We start from the raw sequence: 22,323 nt of genomic DNA on the forward strand, positions 1-22,323 counted from the left end.
GTCTTGAAGTATCACAGATATAATTTTTTCGGATGATTTCTTTTTAACTTAGTTTCGTATAAAACTTCTATGTTTATTATGCAATTATGTTCGTATCTTGATCTGCATTCAGCTACGTTAAGGAAGGCCTGGGTTCACATCTGTGATGCACCGTATGGGAAGTTTCATAGTGACGTCATTAAAACTTTAACAAGCGACAAAAATCTATTTAACCGCATGGTGATGCGTAAAGAACAACTTGTATTCATTTATTTTATCAATTATTTATAAAACCTTGTAAATTCACAACATTTGGTAGCAATACTGCCGCGTTATTAGAAGCAAATTTTGTGTCATCAATGACGTCACTAGCCTTGACTTGATGCAAACAAGTGATCCAGAAGAGTGGATTCATTTGTTTAATTATTACAAAATCACTTAGATAAATATAAAACCATGTTTGAATCTAATCAATAAAATTAAAAGGAAATAATTTATCTAAAACAATAATTGGGATTATTAATTTATGCAGGTGCTATTGAGCTGCACACTGACATAGAATGTATACCTGATTAACCTCAAAAGTGCAAGGACATAAACAAGACTGTTTGAGCTGAAATATGGAATATCAATTGCATATATCATGTATATTTTATACCAGTCTCGTGACACACAGCTGACATATGCGTTGTAACTGGTACTGAGTAAGCCACAAATCCATCCTTTATGGATATATATATTACCTTTTCTGCATGTTTACAGTTACTTTGTTACAAAGATTTTTAAAAATAATACATATCTAGAATGTACTTAGATCGCATTTTCCATTTCTTTCCTTAATATAGCTGAGCATTATTTATATGCCCCCCCCCCTTTAAGTATTTTAGTATGTTTACTATGATTATTCTATAGCTACTTTTAGTTTTAGCTAAGTTACATACTCATATCATGTTAAATCTATACAACTTTGTATTCAGCAAAGAAAAAAAATGATAAAACATTTTTAAAAAGTCTTGAAATTAAAGTTTGAGAGAGAGAGAGAGAGAGAGAGAGAGAGAGAGAGAGAGAGAGATCTTACTGTCCACCCTCCGCCTCCTGCCACCATGTGACAGTACACACTGATCTTCCTTTGAATACCAAACGGATTTATTTCATATACACCAGATTTTGCATTACTATTAATATAAAGGTCCTTACAATCTTTATTTATGTTTAATTCTGAAAGAAAAAGGAATAAACATATAAAATAATAATACGTGTAACATAATATATAGTCTAGAGAGAGAGAGAGAGAGAGAGAGAGAGTTACCTTTCTCGATGATTTGCAGTATATTGCTTTTTAAATCTTCATGGCTATCGCTTATATTTTTCATGACAATCTTCAACATCTGATCATCTTACTGAATCTTATTTTGATTCATTGTAATCTTCTTGTTTTTCTGCATCATAGAATCAACTTGTCTTTGTAATGTTTCTACCTTCAGCTGTAAAGTGTTGTCCTGACTTAGATTATCAACCTGTCTTTGTAATGTTTCTACCTTCAGTTGTAAAGCGTTGTTCTGACTTAGATTATCAACCTGTCTTTGTAATGTTTCTACCTTCAGCTGTAAAGAGTTGTTCTGACTTAGATTATCAACCTGTCTTTGTAATGTTTCTACCCTCAGCTGCAAAGTGTTTACCTGACTTAGAGAATCAACTTGTCTTTGTAATGCTTCTACCTTCAGCTGTAAAGCGTTGTTCTGAATTAAAGAATCAACCCGTCTTTTCAGTGTTTCTAGATTCTGCTGTAGAGTGGATACCATTGTTTCTGTAGACATCATGCTTCGCCTAACAGACATAACGTCGCCCACTACTGCCTTTACATCCTTGACCACGGCTAAACGGATGAGAGTTTCCTGGTTGATGATCTGCCGAAGGACGTCGATTTCCTTGATGTCACGTCTTTCATTGATCAAAGCTGTAGAGTTCGGAACATAAGTACCTGTTAACAAGGAATCTGTCCTAGCTTGTGAAATTGAAATAAAAATCACTAAGAAATAGGAAAACATCATACTTTCAATTCGAAAATGAGATTATCACAAAATAAGAAGATTGTGCCTTAATCAGAGGAAGTATCATGGTATATATAGTGACGTTTGGATAATTCCAAGAAACAATCGAATTTCAAAGGAGTATACCAAGAATCACTCAAATGAGTAAACAGATACCATACATAGCTCACATAAAATTCTTTTACGTCAGAGTTACATTATGTTGTTTATTTCAAGGAAATGATAACAAACAAAACACGACAGCAATAGGCCCATTGAAACTGCTTGCTGTATTATGTAGATAATAGAAGTGAAGCAATGGAACGATTGCAAGCAATGGTAATAAAAAAACTATTTGATGTAGATAATAAAATTTCAAATTCTGTAAATTTCTTTCTTAGGCAATTAAAATTCCTGGCTGTTTTATGTAGATAATAGAAGTGAAACAATTTGTTAGACCGCATGCTAATACAAATGGAATTCTTTATTGATTTATAGAGATAATAGAACTGACACAATTTCGAAAAAATGTTAGCTGAGTATATTTCATCTAAACTTTCATAAATACATTTTCTAAATAAATGTGACGAAATGCAACAAACTTTGAGACAAATCTTTTGCCAACCATATACATTTTTTTCCAGAAACAACATTTTGTTCAGAGAGTGAAAGAGTGATAGTATCAACAAGACACACTCTCTCTCACACACACACACACACACACACACACAAACAAACATACGCACATACAGAGGTTGAGAGAAAGAGAGATATAAAGAGAGAGAGAGTGCAAACAATTAAGGATATTAATTGGTCTTTTCCGATACAATTCTTGTATACGATGTACTAGAGCTGAAACAGGAAGAGGCGACCTTCTGCGGTTGTAGAGTCATATGCATAAACAAACGGCATTTAGAGGGTGTTAGATATGTGTGGTAAGCTCGACCGATTTTTTTCACTTAATAGAAATAGCATTGTCAACAAAGTTGTAGTTATTACTAGATTATTTCTAAACAATTTAATGAAATTAGGAGAAGTTAACGAACAGTGATCAGTCTGAAGAAATACAGACAATTCATATCTGTCCCACTAATCCTTACTAAAGTTTAACTATATTTACATGTAACTATAGTTTACTATTGCTAACTATAATTGAAATTTTGATACTTTAATTTACAATGAACTGTACTATGGTACTTTTTCAAGATTTGAAAGCTTAAAATCTGTAAATTGTTTAATAATGGTGTAAAATTTGGAAATAATATGTGAATAAACAAGTAATAGTTTCATTTAGTATAAAAACGTGCATGTATAAATTGAAGAATATAAAATATAATAACAATCTAAAATCCATAGTAAAATACTCTGATTTTTTTTATTAAAAAAATTGATTCACTTTAGTAAGAACTGTGATACTATAGTGAACTATAGTTAACTATAGTAACCTATAGTATTTTGTTGTAAGGGACGCCTCTTTCTTTACTCCTCACTAAAATATTAACAGCAGTATAGGAGGAACTCCAGGAGTACTGTGCAACAATATATTTGAGAAATGAATCAGATGTAGATACTTAAAATTTCAAAGGAACTTTTGGAAAATTTGAAATCACAAAATTTTACCAAAATCAATAAAATTAAAAATTACGACTTTTCATGCAAACATTCCCCATGATATGTAAAATTCAAGGCTTCTGACACCATTGAAAGCTGCTTTGTTTTAATAAAAATGGAACTCGTATATTTATTTACCTTGTCATTATTTAATTGCAAAATAATTTTGTTAAAAAATACACTGATTGTACACACAAGTACTCTGACGTTGATATAAAAAGGATGCTTGAGTTTCTGATTGAGAATATCTATCTGGTTTTTCTCAAACCTGAGATTTCTCAAAGAAAAAAGTGTTTTGCTCACAAAACGGTACCACCAAACAAATATTTTCTCAAACTTATCATTTGATTTTTTTCCCAAATCTGAGATTTTTTTTTACTTAATCAGATTTTTCTCAAACACGTGTGCCACCAACATTTTTTTCCGACTCAGCTGAGAAAAAAAATCTGAGATTTCTAAGAAAAATCTAGAGATTGGAACATAGTAGTTTCAAACAAAATTTCACAGAATTATCTTATGGTAAAATGGTCTCAAATACTATGACAGTGCACACTTTAATCCATTGTATACACGAAATTAACGTGCAAGCACGAAAAGCGTGTAAATTTCTTCCAAAAATAGATATTATCCTGTAATATGCCATATTTTCGAGGGGGGGGGGGGTTCTACACACATGTAAAAAATCTTATGATATTGTTCATGAATTAAAACAGTACACTGGAAACTTTACAAGAAAAAGAAAGAAAATAAGGAAAAATGTAAAAGAAAGAATAATAGAAATACGAGGGTTGTTCGGAAAGTCCGTGGACTATGCCAATCTTCGTTATACTATCTTCAAGTAACTTAAAATGAGCACATTATCATATGTAAAAATATTTATTTTATGAAAGTGTGAAGTTTCATTCCATGTGATTTAATAGAATTCATGTTATTTAAACTTAAAATCAACATGTTATGTAACCATGGAGCAAACTCAACAACACTGTAACGTCAAAAACATACCGACATGAGGTTCTCTGAAATACTATCCCTATACTTTTCACACAGTATTGCCCAATACAAGTGCACTCATTAAAAACGTTTCTCTATCACTTGAAATCTATTTGGCTAACAATTGTCCCAGTGGCATTATTTTGTTTGTCAATGTTATATTTATTTCACTGCATAAGTGTGCTTTCACAAGATCAGCATCTCTGAAGCGCCAAACTCTTAACATGGCGTTAGAAAATTTTCAATGTTTTTTGAGAAGATTTTTACAAATAATCTGTTTTTTTTTTTCAGAGATCACCGTCGTCTTAGCAGAGTAGTCTATCATTCAAATTCAGCTTGTATCATGTACACACACATGCATGGCTCGCTTTTGACATATTTCCTACTTCCTTCGTCATTTTCAGAGTTTTTTATGGAGTTTTCCAGAGTACAACACAAAATTGTATGGTTAACTGCTGCTCTGTAACGTTCTACGACGTCATCGTTTTTGGCTTTTTCAATGCGGACTACATATCTTCTGAAACCGATTTCATTTCAACGAGGCAAAATATTAAGTCATAATTTGGAATCAGAAGAGATGAAACAATTCTTAATTTTATCGTGTAAAATTTTTCTGATTTTGTGTCATTCTGTAGAAGATATGAATTCAGACATGATTTAGTGTCTTGGTTGTAAATAACGAAATTTTGACCTGCTCCGCGATCCGATTTTTGCATTTTTAAAGTCTGAATAAGTTTGAAATAAAACATGATATTCTAAAAATTTTTGATACACATAATTTAAATTTACTGTTGAAATATTTCTTTCAATTTGGATATAATATAACGTTAAGTAAAAAAAAAGTTATGACGGTAGTCCAAGAACTTTCCGAACAACCCTCGTATTCAAGTTGCACATTATAATGACATGTATATCTTCATTCATAGAGGAATTAATTTATTCAATTAACTAAATTCATCTTTTGCTATTGTGGCTTGGCAAACAATAAATCACAATTTTCATGTATATCAGAAAAAGGACATATGGCTGGATAAAATTTTAAACCTCCCCGGCTCCTTCTTTGTTCTATCTTCCGTAGTTATTTTTTTTCTTTTTATTTGTACAAAATATTTTTTTGTAAATTAAACGAAAACATTAAAAGAATTCTATGTACAAATATTTCTATGCTTTTGAAATAATTTATAAATCACCATTTATTAATCATTAATGATAACAGTCTGTCTAATTTGATTCTTAACTAAATCTATATAATTCATAATTGAGAATTGGGATCTACTTTATACTCACAATGCATCGCACACTAAATCCTTGACTGTTTATATTATTTTAAGAATAATCTCGACTTAAGACTATTCTGAGGTAAATGTATTTATAAATCACAGCGCAAGAACTGCGTCAATTCAAATGTAATTGCACGAATGATTTTTTTAACACTCATAGTTTCTTCTTTTAAGAAAAAATACGACCAGTTTTGAAATGAATTTTAAGTTTTGAACATTACATGATTAAGTGGTTAAACTTTTGTTTACAAATTTGATATTAGGGATCTATCAGTTAATCACCACTTGCTGTATAGCTTGATGTGTGACATGTAGTTAATGTAAGCAAAGCTGACTTGGGTGACCAGTGTAACGACAAATATTAGTCACTATATTAGTACTTATTTGTTACTATCTACACTTATAAATTAATAATTTTTTTTTCAAATAAACTTCGAAACGGTTTTAGATTTGTCACGTAATGTGGCAGTCAGATTTTACAAATATACCTGTCATCTATAAATTCCAATATGCAAGGGCATAACCAAATTAAAAATCTAAGTTTAATTTATGATCATTTTCAACGCTCTTTGTAGTTTGTGAAAAGTGCTGCGGACCTATATAGATTCTAGTATATAATTGCTAAAATTACATTTGTTTGACCGTATGTTGAATATTTTGCGGGTCAAGTACATTAAATGTATATATAATTAATTCATTTGCAAGCTTTCATCAGGTTCGCAGCACTTTTCAAATATCTTCATACCTCTTGAGTTTATGTGTAAAAGCTTGTCGTAATTCATTGAGGGTATGTCCTTGCAATATATAGATTTATTTCGACCCTTCTATTACCCTTCAATGAATCTGCATACAAATGTACGGCAGTTTCACTTGTCTAGGGAATGTACGGGAAGTATAATGATTCATACTGCAAGATGGCGGACTGGTCAAGAGGGACATCAGTTGGTATCGTCCTCACGGTGATTATATGTCGTTTGAACCCAAATGGTGACTACACACCGGAGTCGACAGAACTTAGAGGACCTACAGGAGACGTAGAGTTTTGTAAATTAAACTTTGGAAGACATCTTCAAGACTACGTCCTGAGTATTGTCCACCCGACCAGAATTCCTTTGTTCCAGCCGAAATCCCGCCATGGTGAAACCCAGAAATACTCACTTAGTAAATACATTTTTATTCTTAGAATTTTAATCGCCGGTGATATAGATCTTAATCCCGGACCTATAAAATTCCCATGTATCATATGTTCTAAACAAACAAGGAAAAACCAAAAACTCTTAGTATGCAGTTTGTGTAACGTAAAATGTCATGTAAAATGCATTGAGAAGGCTCAAACTGAAGCTGATCATCCATCATGGGTTTGTCCTCCATGTATTATTAATCAAAGAAATTTTCATCTTTATCTCGATACTGATGACATCACAAATAGAGATACGGAGCCGATTGGTGTATTTAGCTGTACCAACCATGCTGATAACAGTTATTGCCCTTGCGATGGATCAACTACCAAGTCCAAGGCAGAGAAAAACGATGACATTTTTGAAGAGTTGTTTCAAGTAGAGAAGCCCATACCCAAATAAATTTATATGTGCTTATTTAAACATCAATAGCTTACGTTATAAATTCTGTTCAATCAAAAGTTTACTTGATAAAAACACTGTTGACCTGTTAGTTATTACTGAAACCAAACTGGATGATTCATTCCCGGATGCACAATTCAAGGTAGACAATTATCATTTCTGGAGAAAAGACAGAAATAAGTTTGGAGGGGGATTGGCAATGTACGTAAGGTCAGATATTGCTGGTGACAGAAGGAGTGATCTTGAATTTGAAAATATTGAATCTTTATGTACTGAGCTTCTGATTGGAAATAGAAAATAGAAGCTACATGCTTCACTCAAGGTTCAAACCCCTCTCTTATTGATGTGATTCTTACAAATAGAAAGAATTTATTACAAAACACAAAAAAACTTTAATTGTGGTTTAAGTGATGTACACAATATGGTTGGTATTCAGATCAAAGGCCACACTGCATCCATGCACAACCCTGAAAAATTTGAAACAGTTTATATGGAGGTTATTGATAAACATATACCAGTTAAACAAAGAAGAAAAATGCACAAACCAGCACCATTTATGAATAAGGAACTCAGGAAAGCCATCTATTTGAAAAAAATGTTTTTTAATAAATATAGTAAAAATGGGTCAAATGAAAATTGGGAAACGTTTAGAAGGCAAAGAAATCTAGTGAATAAGATTAAAAGGAATTCAGTTAGAAACTATTTTTTAGAGAGATGTGTAGGGGGACACAAAGATAAAGAAATTTGGCCAACTATTAAACCATTCCTTACAAATAAAGGTAGTCATTGTGAAAAAAATGTTATACTTAGTAAGGAAGGAGAAATTATAAATAATCAAACAGAGGTGGCAGAAACTTTTAATGATTTCTTTGTGAATGTTGCTAAAGACATAGGGGTAGGGAGTTGTACAGTTGATCAGAATCATCCTAGCATTAAAGCAATTTCTGAAAAAGTACATACAGAAAATCTAATGGAATTTAAACCTATACAGACTGCTTTTGTTGAACAGCAAATAAATAAAATTGGGATTAAAAAAGCAACAGGAAAGGACGGTATCTCTGTAAAGACACTTAAACTCTCAAATCCAGCCATAGTAAAACCACCATGCTAATTAATAAATCATTTGAACAATGTGAATTTCCAAAAAAAAAACTCAAAGAGGCACATGTTGTACCACTTCATAAGAAAAATAGTCAATTAGAAGTTGGTAACTATAGACCAGTAAGCATTCTACCAGCAATTTCAAAGACTTTTGAGAGGGCAATATACACACAGTTGGTGAATTTCTTTGAAAATATATTCCATCCCTATTTATCAGCTTTTAGGCCAGGTTATGGATGTAATACTGTTTTAATGAAAATCATTGAAGACTGGAAAAAAGCCATTGATGATAACAAGTACACTGCTGCAGTGTTTATGGACCTCTCAAAGGCCTTTGATTGTTTACCACACAACCTGTTGCTGATGAAAATGAAAATGTATGGCCTCTCAGACTCTGCATTATCACTTATACAAAGTTATTTGTCAGATAGGAGACAATGTGTAAGAGTAGGGAATATTTTTAGCACTTTTAAAGATATATATAAGGGTGTACCCCAAGGTTCTATATTAGGCCCTGTCCTTTTTAACATATTTTTAAATGATATTTTTAGCTTTGTTGATGAAGGAATGTTATATAACTATGCTGATGACAATTGATTGTCTCATTCAGACTCTGATTTAAGCAAAGTTATTAAAGTTTTAGAAGAAGAAAGCTTAAATCTAATAAATTGGTTCTCAAACAATCACATGAAAGCAAATCCAGAAAAAATTCAGGCACTTTCAATAGGAAATAAAACCTGTAAAGAAAACATCACTATCAATTTGGATGGTACTAATATAAAATGTGAGGAAGAGGTTAAGCTCCTGGGTGTGACAATTGATAGCCAATTAAAATTTAATAGCCATATTTCAAACATTTGCAAAAAAGCAGCAAGACAACTTAATGTATTAAAACGGATAGGTAAACACCTAAGCAAACTGGGCAAATTTACTATTTATTATTCTTTTATTATGAGTAATTTTAATTATTGTCCTGTTGTATGGCATTTCTGTGGAGAAAATAAGACAAGAAAAATTGAAAAAATTCAAGAAAGGGCTCTCAGATTTATTTATGATAATGGAAACAGTACTTACGAAGAATTATTACTTAAGTCAGGTTTACCAACTTTAAAAATTAGAAGAATAAGAACAATGGCTACAAAGGTTTTTAAAATTTTAAAAAATGAAAGCCCAGGTTATCTGTCTGATCTATTCACTTTTAAAGAAACATCATATCATTTTAGAAAAAGTAATACAGTGCAGGTACCTAGGGTAAGAACTACTAAACATGGCCTACACTCTTTTAGATATGCAGAAGCCAAACTCTGGAATGAACTCCCAGAAGACATTAGAAATGCAGCTACAATAAATCAGTTTAAAAGTCTTATTAATAACTGGAATGGAGATTCCTGTAAATGTGGCTCCTGCAGATCTTAAATCTTTAGTTTTAATTTCATTTCTTTTTTAGATTTTAAGTTTTCAATTTTCTGTTTCTTATGTTTAGTATGTTTATTCCTTTTAATGAGTTAATTTACTATAAAATTATGATATTATAAAGTTTAACTTTTAATCTCATATTTTATATAAATGTTAAATTATAGACTACCCTTTTTAGAGTATAAGTGCTACTTTGACCTTTCAATCATATTTATTTCTATTTATGTATCTTTCTATGTAAATGCATGCTATATGTGTTGTTTGTTGTTGTGTATTTGTGTATGTCTTTGTGTGTGTAAATTATGTCTGTTGTGTTGCATGCCATTGACATTTTAACTATGTTTATATGTGTATATTGTCATTAACGTATTCTATGTATATGTCTTACTAATCTTGTCGGTCAAAAGCTCTACAGAGCTTATGTTATTTGTTTAAAAAAATCCGACTTTAAATAAAAATTTCTGATTCTGATTCTTAATATGAATAAATTCATAAAAATAGACATCGCATCCAAGTTAATGGCCTCTTATATAACTGCAAATAATATTTTATTTAATTACAAAACACATTTTTCATTGAATAAAATATAACTTGATCCGCCTCTCACTCCATACAAACTGCGTCAAAATTTACGATATGACGTCACATTGACAAGTGCATTGCGATCAGTGAATTGTTTATATATTGCTGTATGGGATTTAACCAACGACAAAAATACATGCAATAGTAAGTATTGATGTACTTTAAAGCTATTCAACAGTTTGAAATAGAGTATCATTTCATTTTGTTGTAATTTGAAAAACATGTATTTCTGTGTGATGTCATAGTAAGAATTTCCCGTAGAAATTAGGCCCCGCCTCCTTATTGCAGCCTTAACTGTGCTGCGAAATCCCTATGACTGAAATATTTTTATTCTATGGAGAATAAAACGAAATAGATATATGTGCTATTTTACAAAACAGCATAAAGAAAGGAAAATATGTTTCATCAAATTGATTAATTTTAATCGGTCTGCAAATATAGTCTAGATCCGCCTACCGACTTATTTTTCTACACGTAACGTCACAATGACGAAATTGACTCCTCTGTGTATGCATATATGTTTGTGTGTGTTTATGTCGACAGACGATCCAAGTCTATAAAGTTTTGATGTGTTTTTGTGTTGTTCTTCTGTAGGCATTATTTTACTAGGACCCAGTGAACATTATTTGTCGCAAAGATCGTAATGGAATCCTTTCCTTTGAAAGACTGGAAGCAACAAAGAAAAAAAGTTTAGGAAAAAGGGTATGTGTATTTTCGCGATTATACACCAAAGTATTGCATAAACAACTAAATAAAAGGTATATTCAATCCTTAATTCAACAATTTCGTGCATTATTAGAAAAAAAAGTTCGCGTATAACAACTATAATAATAATAAGATTTTTTTCAAATCCCAACTTACGTTAGACAAATCTCCGAAAAGTTGGTGGTACGGTGTTTTAAGAAAATCTCAGCTGAGGCAGAAATCTAAGATTTGAGGCTGAGATTTGAGCTTAGATTTTTACATGTTGGTGGCCCCGAAGCCAGAACTTCAAGCAATCTCTCTGAAATCCTATGGGTATTTCTTGAGCCCGGTTATTAGCAGACTCATTTTAGTATTAATATGAAGCAGAATTTATTCGATATCTTATAAATGAGAAGAAGAAAACACTTGCTGCGGCCTTCAACTCGACATTTAGGTATATCGACGACGTAATATCAATTAACAATAATTATTTGCTTTCATATGTCGATACGATATATCCCAGAGAACTTAAAATAGAAGATAACACAGAGTCTGATACATCTGTTTCATATTTGGATATTTTATAGAAAAAGACGAGCAAAGCTTTATCACGATAAACGTGATGATTTCAACATTTCAATCGTTAGTTTCCGTTACTTATGTAGCAATTAACCCTTAATACCTGCATACGGGATTTATATCTCTCAGTTGATTCGATATGCAAGAGTATGCTCTACGTACATACAATTTCTAAAACGAGGTAAGTTATTGACAAACAAGTTGATGAAACGAAAATATCAACAGTTTCGATTAAAGTCATCATTTTGCAAGTTCTGTCATGGTCGATACAAATACATTTCAGCAAATCCAATATATCATTAAGTCAAATACTGATTGACTTTTTTCATACTAATTGTTAGGCCAATATTTACGTACTGAATTGTCTACGGATTTTTCTGTTATTTCCCGATCATGACAAGGGGCATACAGCGGGTGTGAACGATCGGCAGGCGAGCTCTTTCCTCCATGTCACCTGATCTCACTTCTGATGATTTAGAGGTCCATGTTTGCTCTGCTCCTGATTTGTATTGTTTGAATGGACTTTTTAACTTGAAAACTTCAATATCTCAACAGTTTTCATCTGCACAAATAAGTTGACGATGAAAAAGCTGAAGTCGTCCCGCTTGACATACAATTTAGTTGTTAGTTTGCCCTTATCGTCTTCAGTCAGTAAAACATTATGAAACAAATGTGGCAGATTTTGCTGTGTCCTTTACTTCAAGTTCACTTGGATATATCGAGTCGACATATGAATGGAAGTATCAAGTGTTACTTTACAAAATTCGTCAATATATGATTTAATGTTGCTTTGAAGGGCACAGTAAATGTTCTCTTCTCATGTAGAAGTTTTTGGTCGAAACCATGCTTCATAGGTCTGGAATAAAAAAAAAGAACTCGTGATTTAATAAAGAACACAAACAGTGCTTATCAGAATTCATACAGTTTGTTGGAAAACTCGGTTTCCAAATACTACAGAAGTGATATCAATGGGGAACTCAAACATCCTTTACCATTATCAGAGTTTTTGTGTGTGGAATCAGAGGGATTTTTTATAGTAATTTCGTTGATGACCAATCACAAGATACGAAAATTTCTGCGTTCCGTTTTAATCGAAGGAACATTTGTCTATGATGTAAAAAAAAGCCTAGTTTTTAATTTATAATGAGGAGTTGTTGTATTAAGTGTAGAAAAATATTGCACGTTTTATTTATTTTTTTTATAGACTCTTGAAAAATTAGATGATTCTAAATTTTCTAAAAGTTCTTTGGAGTTTTTGAGAATCACCATCTGATTTACACCACTTCTAAAATATGCTGCAGCATAATACGTAGTTAATATTTTTGTAAGGAGTAAAGATTAGAGAGTGGTGGTGCATTGGCTGGATTACAAACAGCAGCACTCCTGGAATTGAAACCGCTAGATATTCTATGTAGATAAAGAAATTGAAACACTTTTGAAGATTATATGCAATGGCAATTGTAATTTCTTGCTGTTTTATGTAGATAGTGGATGAGAAACAATTTTGAAAGATCAAATGTACTGGCAATTGAAATTGCTTGCTGTGCTTTGTAGAGTAAAACTCTGTTTATTAGATTTATTCTAAAATTTGATTAAAATGCCGACAAAGCGCGACAGAATACTACACCAGCCAAAAATCGTATTTTATTGTTTTGAAGTAAACAATTCCGTGGAGAGAAAGACATACACACACACCCTCAGAGAGAGAGAGAGAGAGAGAGAGAGAGAGAGAGAGAGAGAGAGAGGGTGCGAACTTAATATAATAGAAAAAGCACCTATCCTCCATATATTCCTTATGTACGGTGTAGATGTATGTATGAAATATGATTGATTTTTTATGCTTACCATTAATCAAAACCTTTCTAATTATCCACGTTTTTCTGTACAATATTTTTAGAATTTACCTTTGTACAGATTACCTATTTTGCATATCTTGCTGTGATATACAAAAATATAAATTGAGGTATCTATAACAGAATCATTAATAGTATTTCAATGTTTAGGATTTAAAAAAAATAATTGTTCCCCGGTTATGTTATTTTTATTCTTTGTCCTTGACAAATTGAGTTTTAATACATATATATTCTATTAAAATATTTATATATTATAATAAAAATATTAATTCTGCAATTAACGACTCAAACGAGTTGACGAAATACATACATATTTTAATTCAATTATTTATTAATCAGAGAAGTACGGTTTGTTTATCGTCTGTTTGTTTGCCGTTTTGCGTCCTTCGAAATAGTTTTTTCTTTCATATGCAGACGCCACTCCTTGTCGGTGGAGGGCTGCAAATTTAGATCTATATCTGACACTCAGGAGCAGAATATCTTAGATAGGGTAACCAATTTCGCAGATAAACAGCTAGTACTTATAAGCAAATTTAGAATGATACTTCATTTTAATAAATAGTTCCAAATAAGCCGTCTACATTAATTCAAAAGTTAATTTCAAGTTTGGCCTTCTCCCAAAGATATTCTGAATAAATTCTAAAACTGATCTCTTTTATCTCATTATTTACGCACTGAATTGTCGACGGATTTTTCCGTTATTTTCCCGATTATGACAAGGAGCACACGGCGGGTGTGACCGGTCGGCAGAGGATGCTCACTCCTCCATGGCACCTGATCCCACCTCTGATGTTTTGGAGGTCCGTGTTTGCTCTGCAACTATTTTGTAATGTTTTATCTTTTTCCTCTTTCGTTGATTAATATAATCAAAATATAAGTTATCAGAATATTAAATCATTTTTAATTCTTAGGATGAAAACAAATGAACCTTCTCCTGATATGGTTTTTACTTTGACTTTGATATTGGCAAATCGATTTTGGTTACTAAAATATTTATTGATCCTAGTGTCGAATTAAAAACACAAGGGGACAGAGCCTAAAAATTAATATGTTGCAAAACCCAAATCAACCTTAAGTATTGGGATTTTTTTAAAAATCTGATTGTATGTACTTTTACGAAGATGAAGATGAAGTTTGTTGACCGAAGATTGTGAAACTCATTATCTCAATAATAAAGACCCATGCTTAAGAAAGCCGGAATTAAATTTTAAATCATATCTTGTCTCCTTGATCCACATGATAATGCATTGTAATTTGTTTTTCAGAAATTCAATTATATTGACAAAAAATCAAACTTTTATTTTTAACATGTGACTGCTTGACATCAATATTCAGGACAAGGGAAAAAAAATTCTAATTACATATTAAAATAGTAGGAGATTTAGTTCCCTCTTCAATTAAGAAGGTCTTACTAAAGCATTGGCTATAATGGGATTATAAAGGAAACAAGTATATTTACAAACTTCTCAAGAAAATCAGGAAAATAATAAGCTTTTGTTCGACATAATCATCCTTTAATAGTAAGATAGGAGATTATTCTGAACATGATACCGGTGATACGGTCATGGGAGACATAAGTTTAACATTAAAATACTTTCTATTCTGAAAAACTTCTTCTTGCTAAAGAAGTCTATAATAAGGGACATTCTCAGGAGTTGTATATTCATATTTATTCTAATTGTTTTCCTAGGTGATATTGGTGTACCACCAATAGGGGAAAAATTCAAAAATTGGGTCCTGAGGGTAGAGTAGGACTAAAATCAGTAAGATTTTTCATTTATCAAATGCAGGTTCATATTTTCAATAAAACTTGACGGCCAAGTTTGTCATAATCATAAAGAAAGTTCATTAAGATATGTTGAATGAAGCTTTCTAAGGAAGTTGACATTCATGTCTATTCAAAAAATGGGGGGGGGGGGTGTTATCAGAAGATTTCTAAGTTGTATGGATTCAGATCCTTTAGGAGGAGGTTTTATCATGGAACCACAGATTCAAGTAACATTCAAAAAAGCGGCCAAGTTTTACCTCATGCATGTTTTTGTACATATGAATTCATTTTAAGGTAAAATACCGAGGTGTTCCGATTTAAAATTTTAAAAAAGTGTCTTGCTCATGATCTGAAGACATTGAGTGTATAAAATAAGAATGATAACGGCACGATGATGTCGGTTGTGCCTTTTCAAAATTATGGACCATTATTTCTTATCATTAGGTGGCTTGTCTACAGGATCTATCAATCAAATCTAAGGTGATTAGTCGAAAACGTGGATCGTACAGTTTTAATAGTTTGTATCTATGAATAGAAAGGAATACTTGGGTAAGTGATATAAAATGTTACATTCGGACAGCGTTTTTAATACAAATTGTCCAATAGACTAGACATGCTATATTTTTTACTCTATAATAACAACACCTACTTTTATACTGCAATAAACTCGAAATTGTGAACTGTTTCTTTGAGAAACGGCCCTTTACTAAGGCTTGTAGTTTAGCTGGCTTAACTTCAATTATTAAAAACAATTGGCAAGACAGTAATTTTGACGGAATAGAGAAGTTGGAATGGAATGGACAATGTTTTCTCCGGATTGGGGAGGCATGTAATAGAATGAGCGTATAAATTATATTTTTAATTGATATATTAATTTCCACAGTGCATTTATTTATGTTTAGATATTGTGTTATGAATTATAATTGATATTTTCAGTGTGTAGAGTGACGGACAATAACATCTTAATTATGAACTTGTTTACAAACTTTGGGAGATTGGATACAATAAAAGAGAATCTTCATTTGACGGACAATTAGTTATACGATGTGTTGTTTTCGAACATTGACACTTTTCAGACTTTGTGCAAAGCTGCTAACTAACTGAAGAATGTGCAAGATACACAATGTTAATGTAAACAGTGGACATTGCCGTATCCTATTTGGAGATGAGAGAGAGAAAGATTCAGTATCGATAGCTTTTTACCATTTTCGGTCCATTTTAGGTCCAAGACGAACCATGAGAGCTTTTAACATCTTAACTCCTAGACGAAATACGAGAGCATTCACCATCTTGGCTCCTAGACCTATAGCCATTGAACTTTCTTTTAATGTACCATATTTTTTGCCTTTACTGTGACTTTATAATAAAACTATAAACTTAGAAAAGTCTTCTTAATCTAAATTTTGTAATTGTGTAATTGTAATGAGAAAAAGATCCAAGGATTTGTTCTTCTGATTGATTTTGAAAAGGCATTTGACTCTGTTTCATGGAGATTTTTTTTTTAAGTCTTACAATACTTTGGTTTTGGCGAAAAGTTTATGAACTGGGTTAGATTGTTGTTTTCAAATGCACAATTGTGTAATTCAACATGGCTTATTCTTATTATTTCTTCAGGATTATTTTAATTTCATGGGAAAATGTTTTGAATTTGAATGTAAACCAAATGTGGTACTCTTTGTGGTATGTATCCTGAGTCTATTAACCCCTTGTAATGGGAATGTTTATATGTTGAGATATTATGGAGTAAACTAGTAGAATGGATCAATGAAAAATCCGAGCACACCATTGAAATAAACATATTTGATGTTATATTTGGTAGAGAAGGTAAATATTATGTTATTTTAATTTGTTTAGAAACAAGACATATTTATCAGAGAAGAATTTGTAAGGCACTACGAGCCATAGATGGAGAAAGAAATCAATTATTGATATAAAATGAAAAGATTTATGTATAAGACGAATAACGATCGGCGTATCATTACCGCTATATTTTCAAAATTGTCATTATCGCTACATACTCATTACCACTACAAAAGAGGTAACATTACCGCCACATTTAAAACTTATCATTACCGTTACATTGTCTCTTTCGTTAGTGTCACAAATAAAGTCCAAACATGGTTTCAAATATTTTAACATACAATTTTCTGCTATGTAAATAACTAACTTAAATGTCATAATTGTGTTCCAAAACATTTTATTTGTTCAGTAGAATTTACTTGGCTGGTTTAAATCCCGTGCCGTTTTGTAGTCAGTTTGGGTGTAGCAATTGAGTAGAGCAGACGGACTAGACTTGCTCGAGTATTTATAGTAGTATTCTTCATAAAGATAAAGTAATGATCAGACTTTCACATCTCTTCTGAGGTAAGTTTGTCTTATTAATTTAAAGGTTTTTATCTTATACAGTTTCCTAAAATGACTAAGGACCTTAGTTCTTAATTTTGATGTAAATTATTTGATTGAGTTGCATTGCTATCATTTCAAGTATTATTCTAATAGTATACAAGTATATTAAAGTATGTAGTAGATATAATGTATGGTGTAAAGTGCGTGTGTATAGTACGCAAATATTTCGTATATTGTGTGGAATATGCAGCAAAATGCTAGACTATTTGCAGTAAAATGCAGAATGCAGTAAAATGCTTGAGTATTTGCAGTAAAAGTTCAGTATGCAGTAAAATGCTAGAGTATTTGCAGTAAAATGCAGTATTTACAATAATTTTGTAGATTCCATTTGGTCTAGGAAGCCATTCTACCCAAACAATGTTCCATTTTGAAATTTTACATTTGTATAAAGCCAATAAAATGTGATTAATTCAAAGAACAGTCCTTGTATTCCTTTTATCGGCCTGCCTGAGACAGTTAGCCATCGGCTTATGCATGTACAGGTTGATTAAAAGTTCAACATATATACATGCATAAGACCTGTTTCCTCTGCTCACCACGGGTAGGTGAAAGTAAGACTTTGAGAAGGATGTGTTTTTTTTTTTAATTTAAAATCTATTTATTTCATCAGGCATTTTAGAACATTTTAAAACCGAACATTGTTTATGAATAAAACACGCAGTCTTTACATATTTGGTAGAGCTTTGAAGGCCATTTGTTTGACGTACTTCTGTCTGGAAATCTCTTATAATGAATTGTGATGAATGGAACTTATATTCAGTGATATTGCTGGATGATTCGATATATATAGCGGTAATGCCTTGTTATCGGCAATAGTCTTATTGATAAAATGTGGCGGTAATGATCATCCGAAATTTCGAAGAATTGGAGCAGTAATGGGTAATGAGTTGAAATTTTTCGCAATATAGTTGAAATGTGACCTCCCATGATCTGGCGATATTTGAAAAGAGTTGGGGTCTTTTTTCTTCATTCTTTTCTTATTGTTAAAGTTGTACTTGTTTAAAATCATTATGTTACTCATCATTTTGATAACTTTTCTGGTAAATTGAATGACTGAGGTGTAATAGGATTTGTTTACCTACTTCTGTTTTTAATGAAAAATTGTCTCGGGTGAATGTAAAGTGTATATAATATTCTATGTTTGTATGTTTGGTGAATCCAGGGCTCTCTCTTCTTGGCACCATTTATTGAATCTTGTGTATTCCTGGGACCAAACAAAATAAGACTAATAAAGGTTACTCCTCTCGCATTTTTCAATATTCACGGGCCAGCATTCAAAATTCATGGCATGTATAAGAAAAAAGCAGTTTCATTGTCATTCATTTAATTTATAATATAAGGTTAATAATAAAATATCATACACACACGATTTAAGATTAGAACAAAAACATCATTATATAATAATCATCATGTAACACTGTCAGTGAGGTTTTATCATCATGAGAGTCTCATGTACCTCTCTACCATTCATAACTAGCGGATACTAAGGGTACCTCCAGTCTGCCGAGGACCAGGGACGTTAAGGTAGGCGGAGTGACAGAAGTCAAACCACCAGACTCCTACATTATCAACAGCACAGTTATCTTTACTATACTTGTCATTATCCCTGCCTGGCGTACTGAATGACATCCCAGACAGACCATGTCTTTTCATGTCGTCTCCTATACAGAAAAATGTGGATGTAATGTAATAATACTAACAATAAAAAATTCATGTAGCATCTTTTGTAATGGAACAATTAACACCGCCTATCGTGTTCTATTATACACATTTACATTAAGTTTTAAGTTATGTTATCAATTTTAGACAATATAAAAAAATCGGAGCTCTTATCCCTAACTATATGTATTTGATTTATTTTCAGATCAGAGATTTTGTTTTGATTGATTTATTACGTACTTTCACTCATTTTTTTCTTTTTTTTTCGGGAGGGGAGGGGTATCGTAGATGAACAATGTAGTACATGTATTTTAATTTAAAAACATTTGTGTGTCTATAAAAAATATATTGAAAATCGTTACGAAAGGTCATGAAAGTGACACCAGGAAAAGGGGGCAGGATGAAACTATGTTTGGACCCTTTCCCCTACTTTTTAAATTCGATTGAATAAAGGTTTTTTTTATCACTGTCCTTCATTTCTCCTTCTCGATTCCGTCGAATTTACTGTGTTGCCAATTTATTTTAATAATTGAAGTAAAATCAGCTAACTACCAACCTTAGTGAAGGGCCGTTTCTCGCAAAAACAGTTCCCACTTTCGCGTTTATTGCAGTATAAAAGTAGGTGGTGTACAATTATTGATTAAAACATAAAGCACGCCCAGACTATTGGACTATTTGTATTCCAAACTCTGTCCAAACGTAACTTTTTTTGCATCACTCAAGCAAGTATTTCCTTATATTCATAGATAAAATCTATTAAAGCGTTACATTGTATTGCTGTTATCATATATTAAATAATACATTAAAGTAACCATATAAACGGCAATTAAATTCAAAATATAACTGCTGAACTTAGTATCCCAATTTAAAACATCTTGAAGAACACATTGTTGAAATGAATGTAAAGGTTGTCCTTGATGATTTTACTAACAGCTTTCTGCACAAATCAGATAACACAAGGGCAGAGAGATGAAATCTACTCCATAAAATATACAAGTTTGAAACTGAAATTGAAATTGTTATTCCACTACAAGTAATAGATGCTGCAAAAGACCATAATTTCTCAAGGAAGGCCTATTACATCTCAAAATAGGCACTTTCTGTGAAATGAAGTCAACTGTATTAACTGTACATTGAATAATTTATTGTGTATACATATCTTGAGCACAAACTTTACGGATAGCTCAGACTTCATATTGAAGAGCAAACTTCTGCAACCACACAGTGAGTACATGCTTGTCAGCTATGATGTAACATCACTTTACACAAATATGCAATTGGAAGAGCAATTGGCTTCTATTGATACGGCTTATAATGATATTCTCAGTCTAAGCCTCGTCTACAGCAGACCTAAGTTACTTACTCGGATTTATCCCAGAAAGTAATATATTTGAATTCAATACAAATATTTACAAACGAATCATTGAATATGCGATGGGTTCAAAGTCAGAACCTTTTTCTGTATGCAATATTCACTTACATAAAATTATCAATGAAATATGAAGCATGTTTATTAAACGTGCGATGAGGTACAAGAAATTAATGAAATATTCTACGAAATAAAAGGATTGCAATACAGTCCTCCCCGAATTACCTATTGCGTCATTAAACACAGTAAGAATCTGAATGATATGCTCTCCTCTTAACTAAATTAGTTAAAAACAGATGTTAAGAACAGATATAACAGATGTGCAAATTGGCCCCTGATGATGGCGGATTTGCACCTAATTGATAAACTATCAAAATCATAAACCTCGGCCGAAACATTGGATTAGTGTCGAGTCAAGTGATTTAAGGTATGTGGCTGATTGGAGTCACTTTCTTTGAAATTGTTAGCAAATTAAACATCATTTGGTCGAATTTTGGCTTATTGTTTTCATACCGATTGTTAGACCTTTGATTTATTCCGAATATTCCGTCTTTCTGATCATTACAAAGGGCTCACTACGGGTATGACCAGTCGGCAGGGGAAGCTTAATCCTGCTAGGCACTTGATCCCACATATGGAATTTCCAGGGCTCCGTGTTTATGCCCTTTTCTCAAATTTGTATCATTTATGGATTTCGTGAGATCGATTACCGTTCGTTATTTTAACCCCCTTTTCTTTGCAGAAAATTACAGAATCAAAACCTTAAAAAAATCTTTCATGGAGAAAAAAATATCTGGCCCAAGATAAAAATATTTCTCCCCTACTTTCTTCTTATTGTACGCCTGTGCAGAAAAGTTGAAGAAGTTATCATATTGTCTAATACCTCCAAAAATGAATGTCAATAGACCAAAAAAATTGACACAATCTTTAAAAAGAGTATTAGAATATATCTCTCACCTATCCATGCTTTAATTCAATGTTGTTTACAAGTGTACGCTAAAAATAAAAGTTGTGTGGTCTTGAAGTGCACGATAACAAGGAAACGTTTATTTTTCGGTCTCTCCTAGTTTTAGAGTACAGTTGAGTTTGTCATACCTTCGTTATTCTCTTATTTTTCATATATTTTTCGAATTATGATACAGATATCTTTCATAATTTCATAAAAGGCTGGAATATATTCGATATTTTTAGAGTTCAAAATTTACTCCTTCAAAAAATATTATTGTTTTTGTTCGTTTGTATGTTGTTTAACGTCCCTCTCAAGAATTTTTCACTCATATGGAGACGCCACCATTTGCCGGTGGAGAGCTGCAAATTTTGTCCTATACTCGGCACTTACGGCCATTGAGCAGTGAGGGATCTTTTTCGTGCCAGCACCTACTGCCAAACGGGACCTCGGTTTATACAATCTCATCCGAAGGACCGGTCTCCACCTC

General features: G+C 32.1%; 1 protein-coding gene across 1 annotated transcript in view; it reads right to left on the bottom strand.

Annotated features, from left to right (window-relative positions):
* Positions 1–22,323, bottom strand: part of LOC133199115 (fibrinogen-like protein 1) — a 166,214-nt gene that overhangs the window by 39,581 nt on the left and 104,310 nt on the right. The window contains exon 2 of the mRNA XM_061334990.1: positions 1,677–1,697. Within this exon, the coding sequence (XP_061190974.1) occupies positions 1,677–1,697 (21 nt within the window). The remainder of the gene's footprint in view (positions 1–1,676; positions 1,698–22,323) is intronic.

The sequence above is a fragment of the Saccostrea echinata genome, unplaced genomic scaffold (assembly GCF_033153115.1).
Source record: "Saccostrea echinata isolate AGI-Se365-2 ecotype Australia unplaced genomic scaffold, CSIRO_AGI_Sech_v1 ptg000033l, whole genome shotgun sequence".
Lineage (NCBI taxonomy): Eukaryota > Metazoa > Mollusca > Bivalvia > Ostreida > Ostreidae > Saccostrea > Saccostrea echinata.